Source organism: Branchiostoma floridae, chromosome 2, assembly GCF_000003815.2.
Source record: "Branchiostoma floridae strain S238N-H82 chromosome 2, Bfl_VNyyK, whole genome shotgun sequence".
NCBI classification, from domain to species: Eukaryota; Metazoa; Chordata; class Leptocardii; order Amphioxiformes; family Branchiostomatidae; genus Branchiostoma; species Branchiostoma floridae.
In genome coordinates this window covers 13664663-13677216 of record NC_049980.1, presented here as the reverse complement: position 1 = coordinate 13677216, position 12554 = coordinate 13664663, and the positions used below count along the sequence as shown (strand labels likewise).

Sequence of the window (12554 nt, the reverse complement as noted above, 5' to 3'; positions counted from 1 at the left end):
AACTATGAATGTAGGCACTAGTGATCACTAGTTTGTGTACTGGTGCATACCATATGGAACTTGGAAGGGATGTTAAGCAGCCGGTGACTGATACATTTCTTGAATACCTAATATGTTATAAAAGTTATACATACTGCCGATAGGCTGAAAAGACATACTTTTAAGATAGCGTCACTGGGTCACTCACCTCTCTGTTCTTCGGTCTGACTCCTCGGAACAGGAAACGTCAACTCTTCACTAGGAGCTCTGTGACCTTTCACCTTTCTTCTTAGATGGATAGCATTCAAAAGGCTCTTCACAAATTCCCATGGATGAAATGTACGTTTCTACGTTTGCAAATGTCAAAAATACAACCAAATTGATACAAAACAGTCGAAACTGTACAGAACTCCCACAATGACCCCGTTAGTTGTCGGGAAAGTGACACTTTTAAAGTTCAAGTCCATGAATTGTGTAAACAGTGAAAGTGTTGTCTAAAGGGTTAGGTTACCCGTCTCTATTCCCCACAACAGACATCTACGATTTCACACGTGCCATACTTACAATGGACGCTTCATTTCCTAGAGTACAACCTGTCAGTATAAAACATGATTGGTTGGTCGGTTACTTCATTTATATCAAAGTTTGGGGCAATGATAAAAAAAAACGTCTTTTTTCAAACTACAGAACAAAATTTCCTCACTTGGAGTGGAATAAAATTGGTTTGCTTCAGGTATGACCTTACGGTCAAGAATTATATCTTAAGGCGTAAAGCACCGCCTTGCGATAAGTCTCTGAAGTTCATCTTTCCACTTCCACAACGCCATGGCTAGCTCTCACTCAAAATTCGCCAGGCTGTTGTTCGCTGCAGAAACGAGGTGGCTGTTCTGTAAGTTGTTTGGCCTCCCCAGTGACAGGTTGCTAAACCATGCAGCTTTTAGACCCACTGTAAATAAAGTCCCTGTTTTGTCCAATCAGAATCCCGCCGATATGTAAGCCTTTCCAGCAAATCAACTGAAAGGCCTTCTTTGCTAGAATAGTATCAGGTATCCGTCTATCATAGATCACGATTCTCTTCTGTTTTTGCTCTCTGTACACTAAGCAACGACAACGCAACTGGATAACTACTTATAAACAACACGTATTCAAGCATAGTTAACATGAATATTGGGAGTACGAAGATCCCGTCGATTGGTGTCACTGAGTCCAATCCACTTGAGAGCGTGCCAAAACATGTTAGAATGCCAGAGGCATTGCATAGATTACAGATAATTATACCTTAGGTGCTTCATCAATGTCAGCGATAGTTATTGTTTTAAAAATCACTTAGATATAAGACAAGGTTAATGTGGTCTGGGGTTATAGAAAAATTGCTAAACTTTCCCTCCAACACTAAAATAACGTGGTCGGGGGTGACTTTATCCTGAGTACCACCCTCCCTGGTAGTTATAACCTCTGACCCAATCTTTTAGCTTATGCTTGCTCATGATTATGTACCATGGAATTGTTGTTTATCAAGGGATCGAGCTCGAGCTCATGCTCGCTGGTTCGACTAGCTCCACCAAACTTCGGGCGCCTTGTCTCGGATCGGAACTCGCCGACGTTTGGCACCCGCTCGGGTTGTTCTGAGTACTTCATTTCGGGTCACACTCGGAACACCCACCCGGCAGCTCAGCATACAACAATAATTCGTTGGCCTACCGCCTATGGTAGTACGTGTATTTGGGCTATAGAAATATTAATGAAAAATTAATACACGGGCTAAGGTTGGTTCGACATAAAGAGCACCTAGAAATTGTTGTTATCCTAATTCAATGAGAATTGATCCCCTCAACCGCCCTTCGAATTCTCTTTATGTGTCTTTCTATATTACGCGGACTATCGAGCGTCCCCGGTTTTATTCGTATTCTACTATGGTTATCTCGCTACGTTCGCCCTGCGACTTGATTAACAACTCGACAATTTTCATTGGCCATGGTAAAAAAACGAATATTTTATGCTTTGTGTCAGTCTTTTTGTAGCCGTACTTTTACATTTTGCATGATATTTCAACTACGAAGTCAAGGTTAATCCAATTTAGATGGCAGCATCCCTTACCGCGTACCGTAAACGGATCATGGTGGGAGATGCCCAAATCAAAGGATATTTGAAAAACGTATATAATGACCTTTATTCAGATTAATAACACCATAATGCCAAATCGTGTCAAATCTAAAATGAAAAACACTAATGGGCACATAAACCCACTACGTGACGGTTGATACAGTCTATAGCAACGATAGACAAATTCTCTTCAATTGTATACATGTCATGATACGCCCCTTCATTTCCGATATTTAGATGGCCCAGAAAAAATTCATATTTATTATGCAGTTAGATAAATCATGCATTTTGCCATCTGCCTGTACATTCGCAGCTGTCTTAAGAAGCAAGAAGTTAAACTTGCGTATAACAGTTACTAGTATATATTAATCGTTATAGATGTTATACGATATCACATTCTCACATCACTGTTTCACTCATATCACTATATATAGCTTGTATATACCTGTATTTAGATTGTATGTGTATGAACTATCATGAACTATCATTAAAGCTAAAGGTATTTCATTCATTCAGTTACACGAGGCCCACAGGTGCGGCGCGCGAATGACGAGCCCTGTAAATGGCTGTGCATTTTGAGGCACCCGAGTAGTAAGTTCTGGACCGGGAAAGCAGATTCTTATGCAGTTAGGTCTGTGCATAGTAAGCAAAGAAGCAAAATAACCAGGGATATATGGTTTCGTTGTCATAATCATCTTAAGAGTCTCGAATGCATTTCCTTTATGCACATACGCTTTTAACTTCAAATATGGTTGGTAGAATTTAACATTGATTCAAAACCTCTATCTTTCTCTCCGTTTGTCTCTTTGTCTCTACCTGCAGCTGCGCGCGCGCGCGTGTGTGTGTGTGTGTGCGTTACGTTCGTGCGTGCGTGTGAGTGTGTGTGTGTGTGCGTGCGTGTGTACCTGCCTGCGTGCGTGCGTGCGCGTGTGTGTGTGTTTGAGTGTGTGTGTGTTTTTGCGTGTGTGTGTGTGTTTATGTGTGTGTGTGTCTCCCGTTCAGTTCACCCGGACCCAAAGTGCGAAAATCCTTGGAATCAATCTTAAAGCACGAAAAGACAAAAAGAGACATCTGAGCCTTATGGCTCTCCTCGAGTCACTGGGCTCATACTCAAAGCCCTGCCTTGCAACAATAGACCAGCGCTCATCTAACGGTACCACGGCTTCCTCCCCGCGGGTCAGGTTACAGTTGTGGCCGCTGGTGCTGCAGTTGAAGCTGTCCAGGAGATCGTAGTAGTCCTGTACCAGGGACGGCATTGCCTCGGCGCTGGCGGCTGGGTAGCTTCCATTAAACCCCTCCACAGAGTCCTGTAGGCTTTGAACAGGGCCTGTGTGGAGAGTGCATTTGAAAAGAATTAGAAGACTGAAACCCTGCAGCTGGTTCTCTTATCAGTAACATTTCACCACTCACTTAAACATCTAGTGATAAATTTCAGGTCATTTGGCCCCGGAATTGCCGAGATGAATGAATGTCAAGATTTGGCGGAAAACAATACATTTTACTTCCACAGGGGTGGTACAGAGTGAAACATAGGAAACTCCCCTAAATATGGTATATCATACATATATATGGTATATAAATGGAGTGAAATACTGAAAGAACGAGTGCTAAGGATGTACATCAAGACGATAATTCATACACTGTGCGAGACTCTTGCCTGAAATAGCAATTGCCCTATCTAATTCTCAATGTCCATCATTCAAAACAGTGATAATATTATTTTTCTGCAACATATAGGCAGCCACTAACCTTCAAGAGTATCATTTGCTGTAAGGTTCTCGAATCGCTCGGAAGCGAAGGCAAAAAGTTGCTCGTCCCCACCGACGGTGACGTTGTAGATGAGATGGATCACAAGCCCCACACGGGTAAAGTGCTGGGCTGTTTCATCTCCGCAGTGGACCGGACCGACCTCACCCTTCAAGAGAACCGTACCTATAACAACAACAACAAAAAGGAGGGTTCAAAATTGCCTAGTTACACATGTGATAATGAATGAAAGACCTTTATTGTACATTCATGCCTCGACGGGCTAGGTACAGGTCACTGATAACAGACATGACTGATAACAGACATAACAAACATATGCAAAAACAACAAGATACAATTAACTAGCTGAAGGTACTAAGCTAACAGGATGGTCGACATCTTCTCGCTTCTTTGTACAGGTGTAGATATAGGAACAGATAATGTTTGATATACAGGGTTTGTCTAGGCGCATCAAAAATAGAAATTTATCCGTTGCATTAAGGTGTTCAAAATATGGGAACTCTTTTCTTATATATTCATAAAGCACAATCCGTTCATTATGGTACAGTTTACAGTGTAAAATAAAATGCTGTTCATCTTCTACTTGTTGCAAATCACAAAATTGGCAGACTCTATGCTGCAGAGGGGTGCGGTTGTGCCTTCCAGTTTCGATATGTAACTTGTGGCAACTAATCCGGAGTTTAGTGACAGCCACTCTGTGTTGTATGTTTTTCACCATCAGATATTCTTCTTCTTTATAAATAGTCTTGAATAATCTATAGGTTCGTAATTTGTTACCGAAAGATTTGTCCCGGTTGTCATTGTGTATTTCAGCTTTAAATGTTTGAATATAAATATCCTTTAATCGTTGGCTGATGGCGTTGGTTATAGGTAATAGGTTTGTTCCTAGAGATATCTGAGATCTCCATATGTAGGCAAAACCGCATTCCTCCAGTATCTTACGAACGCCGGACGCCCAGCACTTGTTTCCATTTGCATCTAGTTGTAATTGACAAGATAGGGCGTCGGCTTGTAGACTGTCAGCTGGCACGTTTTGACGGATTCTTAGAAAGTGTTTGATAGCGTTCAGGGAGGCTTCCAGTTGAATGGGGTACCTCCCTAATTCCGCTCTTGTGGCAAGGTTAGATGCTGGTCTGGGGATATTTAGTGCTTGTTTGCAGAATTTAAGGTGAACAGATTCAATGGGACAGGTTTTAGGGCTTTTTAATGCGCCCCAGATTTCTGAGCCATAAAGTAGAATAGGTTTGACACATGCATCGAAAAGTTTGTTTCTAACTGGTGATGAGGCGGTGGCTTTATCTAAAGATTGTTTTATTCCGAATAAAGCCTTCAGACCTTTGCCACTCAGGTATTTGTTGTTAGCTTTAAACGTGCCAGCTGCACTCACAATAATACCGAGATAAGTATAACAAGTTACAATTTCTATTTCACGATTATCAAACAGGAGAGAACAGTTTTTAGGTAGACTGCCACCCTTTTTAAATACAATAATTTTTGTTTTCCTAAGATTTACTTTTAATTTCCAAAGTGCACAATAATTTTCCAGATTGTTCAAGGAATGCTGTAATCCCTGTTTGGACTCGGAAAAAATTACCAAGTCGTCAGCATACAACAAGCAAGGGACAGTTTTGTTGTACATAAATGGAGGATTACAGGGAGCACCGTCAAATTGGGACACAATGTCGCTAAGAAAAAGGTTAAATAATGTAGGGCTTAAATTACACCCTTGTCTCACACCACAATTAGTAACAAAAGTTTCAGTCAATCCATTTTTAGATTTAACACAGTTTATAGTCTTTGAATACATGCCTTCTATTACTTTTAGAAATTTACCACCAATACCGAGCTTACTCAATTTAAACAAGAGGCCGTTTCTCCAAACAGAATCAAATGCTTTGCTAAAATCAATGAAGCAAGCGTAAAGTTGACGATTTTTGTTTAGATATTTGCTAACTAGTGTACTTAAAACAAACAGATTATCGGTAGTTCTAAAGTTTTGTCTGAAGCCTGCTTGGTGTGGCTGGAAGAGGTTATTGTGTTCTGCGTATTTGACAAGGCGTGAATTTAGAATGGAGGAAAATAATTTCCCTAAACAGCTGATTATGGAGTAATTTGCGTCTGCTATGCAGGTATTCGCCATTGAAAGAATAATGACTTGCTTGTTTCTCTCTCTCGCAGTGTGCTTTTGTATGTTTGTGTACGCATGTATCCATTTATAGATGTGTTTATGTGCTTGTGTGCGTTTTTCAACAGGTTGGTGTACGTTATGTACGTGTGTGTAAGTGTGTTTGCGTTTGTGTGTTTCTTTGTGTATGAGTGTGTGTTGCTCTTCCATTTAGAACGAGCATTTTTCATTTTTTTTTTTGCGCATGCTTTAAGCCAATGCAAGCTTTAAGAATGGATTTCATTTCGCGGTAAATAGAGCGAATACATTGGAACGGATAAGATAAATGCAATTTCATACAGTTTCCATGCTGCAGTTCTTCAAGGTCACTTTCGATATTAGTCAAGCCGAATTCCGCAAGGGTCTGTGGTAGTCGGTTGGTAAGGTTCCTCACTTCCGGCAGCAGGATATCATAGTTTACGCACGGGGGAAGTCTGTTGGGGTTGGGTTCCCCCCACAACTCCGGTGGGAGGTAACTTGGTCTCACTAGCCTACAGGAAACTACAGGACGACAAGGACGCGGACAATATCATTAATGCTACAGAACATTATTAGAGGGGAAGTATGCAAGAATAATAGTTCTAGATAAATGACAAAAGATCAAAAGCACATATATGTAATATACAGAGATATTCATCTGGTCAGTATCAATGAGTCATTAGTGCAATACATAGCGAGGTTAAATCTGAAAATTCTGCAAACATAATCAAAACTGTGTATACACATTTGGAAAACAAAACTGCCAACTACGGTGCATAATCAATTTTAGGATACCAGAATAGCATATAGATCATTGCAAGTACAGAATGCACAAGTCACCATTGTTATTAGCATCGATGACAGGGAGTATTGCGATCAGCACTAAGCAAACTTGGAACCTGGAAAACAGAAATATGAATAAAATAAAAACAAGTGGTCGGTAAACACGATGGCGTTTTTCATGTTACTTAGTCATTTTCTGAAAGAGAGTTTTCATTTAATTTCTTGTATTAGGGTTAGATAAAGATAGATGTGTTAATCTCCACAACGAGACCCCCTTTCCATAAACCGCTCTGGCTTGTGATTAATAATCATGACGTCAATGACCTTAACGTATGTCTCTCCTCTCAGGTATGTTGGGACCCCCAAGCAATATACAGATAATTATTTTGCAGGCGACACATTAAGTTGTCGTCGGGGGTTCAATGACACGCCCAGTCTCCCTGGCCCAGCAGCACCCTAGTCCTGATCTTTTCTACTTGTCACAACATGTCGTTGGTTACATAGCTTTTCTCTACTCGCTACCGCATTCATGCATGTAGTGTAAAAGGCTTCAAGTTAATTGTCTACATGTCAGTGTAGTGAATATATACGTTTGGGGTGAATAAAAGATTTGCAACAGCTAGTTACAGGGCGTACCAAGTTAAGTGTGTGTGTAAAATAGCCTGTGGCTCTAAAAAAACAACCGGGATCCTTCAGTCATATTTTTCGTGTGTATTTTTCTTGAGTATAAACCTACTGTTCAATGTCCGCGTAACATGCTCAGATATTCAACACTTAGACAACTTCGTTTTGCTTCGTTAAGATACCGTGCAACAAACAAATAACGTTGTCACAGTTACATGAGATACACACCTATACGTGACAATCCCGATCTAGTCACCTTTTTAACGAAAACCATCTTATTGCTGAAACAGAAAAGAAATTCACTCACCCCATTTTTATTTCGTCTGTAGTTGAATACGTTAATATGACGTACGTACAGCAGAAAGGATAGGTTGTCTTGTGTGTCCCGACGTGACACAGCCTATGACTATGCCCATATAATTATGAGCGGGAAAACCTGTTTGTCAATTTGATGCTTCAGACGTATGACACTGCGTGGACTAACTCATAACAGTGGTGCATAGACCAACCCGTCGCCCCGGGGTCGACAGATGATGATGATGATGGCACTGGTTCAGACCATGCCACTATACTTCACTGTTGCGTGTAATGCTACCTTATCAGACATGGTACGTATACACATAAACACGATTTTGTGCTTTTTGCGACGATTTGGGCAAACCCTTAAACCATTGCAAACTGATTTTTTACATGGTCAGAATACATCTTTTGCTTTGTCGTTGGCCATTGAGCGCAAAACGAAACATTACCTAGAATTTCATGATCTACCCCAGACATTCGCCAATTTATTTCATATTTTGCAACTGATGTTTTAATTGTGTTTGTCATACATTTTACATTGGGTTGAGAATCTGGAAAGGGGGAATCCAATTATTCAAATGGGGTTAAGGATCTGGAAAGTGGCCATGCATTTCACATGTGGTTAAAGATTCTTATAAGAAATCCTTCGGTAGTAGAAAACAATCATTTCACATGTGGTTAGACTCCAAGAGATAGGGGGGGGGGGCATCCATTTAACATGAAGTTGATGGTACTGGGAGGTAAGGCCTGGTTGAGGGTGTGAGATGAGAAAACCAAAACAAACAGGCACTCTACACAATCATCCGATTTCAGCATATTTGTTTAATAGCAAAATAGAGAAATGCAAAGTGTATAATGTATAAACCGCATAATAAATAAAGATACTCTAGCATCAAAAATGAACTTAACATCTAACCTATTTAGGTTAACAATTACCATTACTCTAGGACATAGTGGATAAAAAGCTAAAATCAGTAAATATTGACATTGTCCGTACATGGGATAGAGGTAGCGTGGGGCCTTTGTACTTAAAAGAATCATAGAATTTTTTCAGTCCAAGGCTAAGGCATTTGAGCTGATTATTAGTGTCCGTCAAAAATGTTGTACAAGTGTGTGTTTGGTGGACTTAGTCTGTTAGTGTGTGTGTGTGTATATGTGTCTGTCCTGTGTCAGGGTCAGCGCCAGCCTTAGCCTCAGTTACTAGGGAAATTTCCAAACAACTGATTTAAAGGGCTACAACCTCTACACAATAAACGGACAATGTTGACATTTACTGAATTCTAACATGTAGACAACTTTTCTACGACAATAAAAAAAGTGAAACACACAAAAAGTACAATCCAGCGTCAGCCACCCTTGTACTGGAAACAGAGGCCGCTAACAAAAAGCGTCTAAACAACACTAAACATCTCCAAGCCTCTTTCCAAAAAAGACTAGACTTTCGCTCAGAAATATGGAGAAAACTATACCTAACAGCTAACGTAAGTAAGCTTAACTATATGTATCTAACATCGTGATATACATGATAACTGTAAAATCGTACACTTTGCACTCTGTTTATATTGATTCGGTTGTGTGACTGCATTGATACCAAGACGTCTAGCCTTTCTAAACGACTAAAATACTAATATAAAAAAGGCTTTTCAACAACCTGCCTTCCTTTCTGGCCTGTGCCGTTCTCTTGGTTCGGGACCCAAGAAAACAACACTAGGCAGATTATGTAATGGTCTAGGTCCCCGACAACCACTGACCATGACATAAAACAGAAATGACAACAGATGGTGAACCAGGGAAAACCCTGTTTTGCAAAGAACAGAATTTGAAATAATTGACCGACTACCATCCCGGCCATCGACACAGTCACAGAATCAGCCACACACCAGGTCTGTACACCACAGAAACGGGTTTTAGCCCTGAGGGCAAAAGGAGCCTCCATTTACAAAATGTCCTAGCGCGCCCTACTGGCATCACTCAGATCGCAGGGTGCACACACGAGCACCGATCTTTCTGGACGTCACCGTGGAGATGGCGTCGGACAATATACCAGGATAATTTCCACCATCAACATTGCAGCTGTTGTTGATCAGGAATTCATGGCTTCCTCCCTCCAATACAGGTACAGAAGCAGGGCTGGGCCGGAACGTATGCACGCATCATCTGACTCACAGCTTAAGTGTTCAACCTGTCCTAATTTTGAAAAGAAAAAGAAAACTGTATTAAGCACTGTTCACCTGAACATTGTTCATCAACCATTGAAACTAAGCTTACATTCATTTTACAGTCATTTTACAGCCATACAGTCAAGTTACAGTCATTAACAAATATTGCTATGCTACAACTGCATTCAGACAATATTGTACAACACAAACAACGTATTATATGGGAAAGCATGTCCACCTCCTTGACGATGCACTTGGTGTTGTCACGAATCACGATATTGTCAGTGACGGTGACGCTTTACACCTCCATACCCAGCTCCTCTCCTCCCTTATGGCGTCCAGACATTTCTAACAAATAGGTAGAAGAAAAAGACATGCATCATTTTTCTCAACACCACTGCAACAAGCACACAAGGTTCAATGTCTGTCCAATGGCAAACAGGAATGTGGTGTATAATTAGGACATCTCGTATGCTACTTCAATTGCTACTACGTCAGTCTATACAGACTAACTAAACAATATACAATGCTACTAATATGGCTGATGCTATAAGCAGACAGTCTGACTTCACGCAGCACAGTACAATACCTTCTCAAATGTATTATTTGTAGAGCCGACTTATATACGGACATCCAGTTATGGAATGGAATCTCCAGAAGTTGCTGAAATCCAGCCACGAGGATTCACCAAGACGACTTCCGCCAGGACCACTGTCTCCCCAGATGTTGTGATGCGCCTTCAGTAACGGTAACGTCCAGACATTGCTGTAATGTCAGTAAAAGAAACAGACATGCATCAGCTGCCTGACTACCGCTGTAACAAACAAAAGGTTCAGCGTCTGCCCACTGGCAATTAGGAACTGGAAACACAAAATACAGTACTGTAACAATACCTTGTCTATGTTGGGAAACACTCCTTGGCTTGGTGATGCACCGGATGCTGTCACTAATGAGGGTCTGCATGGGGGGGTCTTGGTAACGCTTAACGGTGAATTCAAGAGGCCAGGTAACGCTTAACGGTAAATTCAGGAGGCCTGGTAACGCTTAACGGTAAATCCAGAATGAGTTACAAAGATTAACATTAATATTGACGTGCATTCCTATTCATACAATGCTAAAGTAGTTATATCAATGGGTGAAAATACATTGTGAGAAGCAAATGGTGCCCAGAACCCGGAGGAATGACAGGGACAATGTCCATGACAGAGTTCCCGGCCCGCCACAGAGACGGCGGCAGCAAAGTTCTTATGGGGGAGAGGTGGATTGAACTATTGTTTCAGCACATGGAGCGCCGAAGGCGCGACGCATTCCAGGGGGTCCGGGGGGTGTCCCCCGGAAAAATTTTAAAATCAAGACCCTCTTAATTGCTATTTCCTGCATTTTCGGCAAATTTTGCGGACCGACTAAGCTAGGTTGATTTTGACATTTTCATCAAATTACCCATGACTATACTCGTAGCTTTGGCCTCCACCCCCAGAGCCCCGACATATTTTTACCAATTTGAGCTCGGAAGGCACGAGACGTTGCAATATAAGTCCGGGAAATTTTTAAAATCTGGACCGTCTGAAACGCCATTTACTGCATTTTGAAGGACAGATTTTGCCGTAAGACGAAGCTAAATTAAATGACATTTTATTAGAGAGAAAGGTTGTTTTTGTGCGAAAACCCACGCCCCTAACATATTTTCGCCATGTCGTCGTGAGCGCCAAAGGCGCAAGCCGTTTCAATGGAGGTCCGGAGAAACCTCATTTTCTGCATTCTAGAACTTTTTGCCCGAAACTTAGCTATGTTTGACACTGAAATCTGTATGAGTGATAAAGTTTTGAGGGCGACGCTTCCTCAACATATTTTACCATGTTCAGAGCCGAAGGCCGGAAGGCTCGGAGAAATTTTGAAATCTGGACCCTTTGAAACGCCATTTCCTGCATTTTCAGGGGTTCTATCTGGCATTTGACTTCCTTTGTATAGTATAACGGGTTACGAAGAATTTCTTGGTAACGGTTAACGGTGAATTCGGGATAACAAATAACGATTAACGTTGAATTAAAACGACCAATAACGCTTCACGAAGAATATACCGATGACGATTAACGTTGAATTAGAGCGGGTCGGTAACGATTAACGGTGAATTAAAATGGCTCGTAACGCTTAACGGAAAAAGGCATGCAGACCCTCACTAATCACGTTCAGTAACGGTGACGCTTTACACCTCCATTCCCAGACAGCACCTTTCCTCGCTTACCAACTAGACAGTTCTAACAAATCGGTAGTAGAAACAGACGTATGTAAAAGCTGCCATAACACAGCCGCGACAAACACAAACGGCTCAATACCTGCCCAATGGCTAGTACCTAGAAACTACCCCCCCCCCCCCCAATACTAGTACACACTACTGTCTATGACAAAATGTTTCACCTGATAAACAGCCAAGCCATGCACATATGCATGAATTCATATACTTCACTTCATTCAGAGCCAGAAAGGCAAATAAGACGAAAGAAAACTATTGAACGTGTAACATCTATTATCATAATACCGGTACGTATACGACGATTTCTCTAGCCATACTGATTTGACAAATTGTCAACGCATCATTTTCTCCAGTTACATGTTGCTGTTATAGGTTACCCTTGCCACTTCTTCTGTGTAACTTTTCTGCCACTCTTGTCCTGCTAAAAGCGTAATATTGTAATTGT

The 12554-nt window shown here is 41.2% G+C and overlaps 1 protein-coding gene and 1 long non-coding RNA gene across 2 annotated transcripts; both read right to left on the bottom strand.

Moving 5' to 3' along the window:
• Nucleotides 1-2131: 2131 nt before the first annotated feature.
• Nucleotides 2132-7810, bottom strand: LOC118404240. The gene is made up of 5 exons (XM_035803284.1): nt 7707-7810; nt 6833-6891; nt 6314-6514; nt 3832-4014; nt 2132-3409 (listed from the first exon to the last, which is right to left on the bottom strand). Exons 1-5 carry the CDS (start codon nt 7709-7711, stop codon nt 3081-3083), a joined length of 777 nt encoding a protein of 258 aa, XP_035659177.1. The 5' UTR covers nt 7712-7810; the 3' UTR covers nt 2132-3080.
• A 753-nt stretch (nt 7811-8563) lies between these two features.
• LOC118410070 lies at nt 8564-10799 on the bottom strand. The gene is made up of 4 exons (XR_004830519.1): nt 10752-10799; nt 10448-10623; nt 10097-10206; nt 8564-9886 (listed from the first exon to the last, which is right to left on the bottom strand). It is a non-coding gene; the product is annotated as an uncharacterized LOC118410070 (long non-coding RNA).
• Between the last annotated feature and the right edge of the window lie 1755 nt (nt 10800-12554).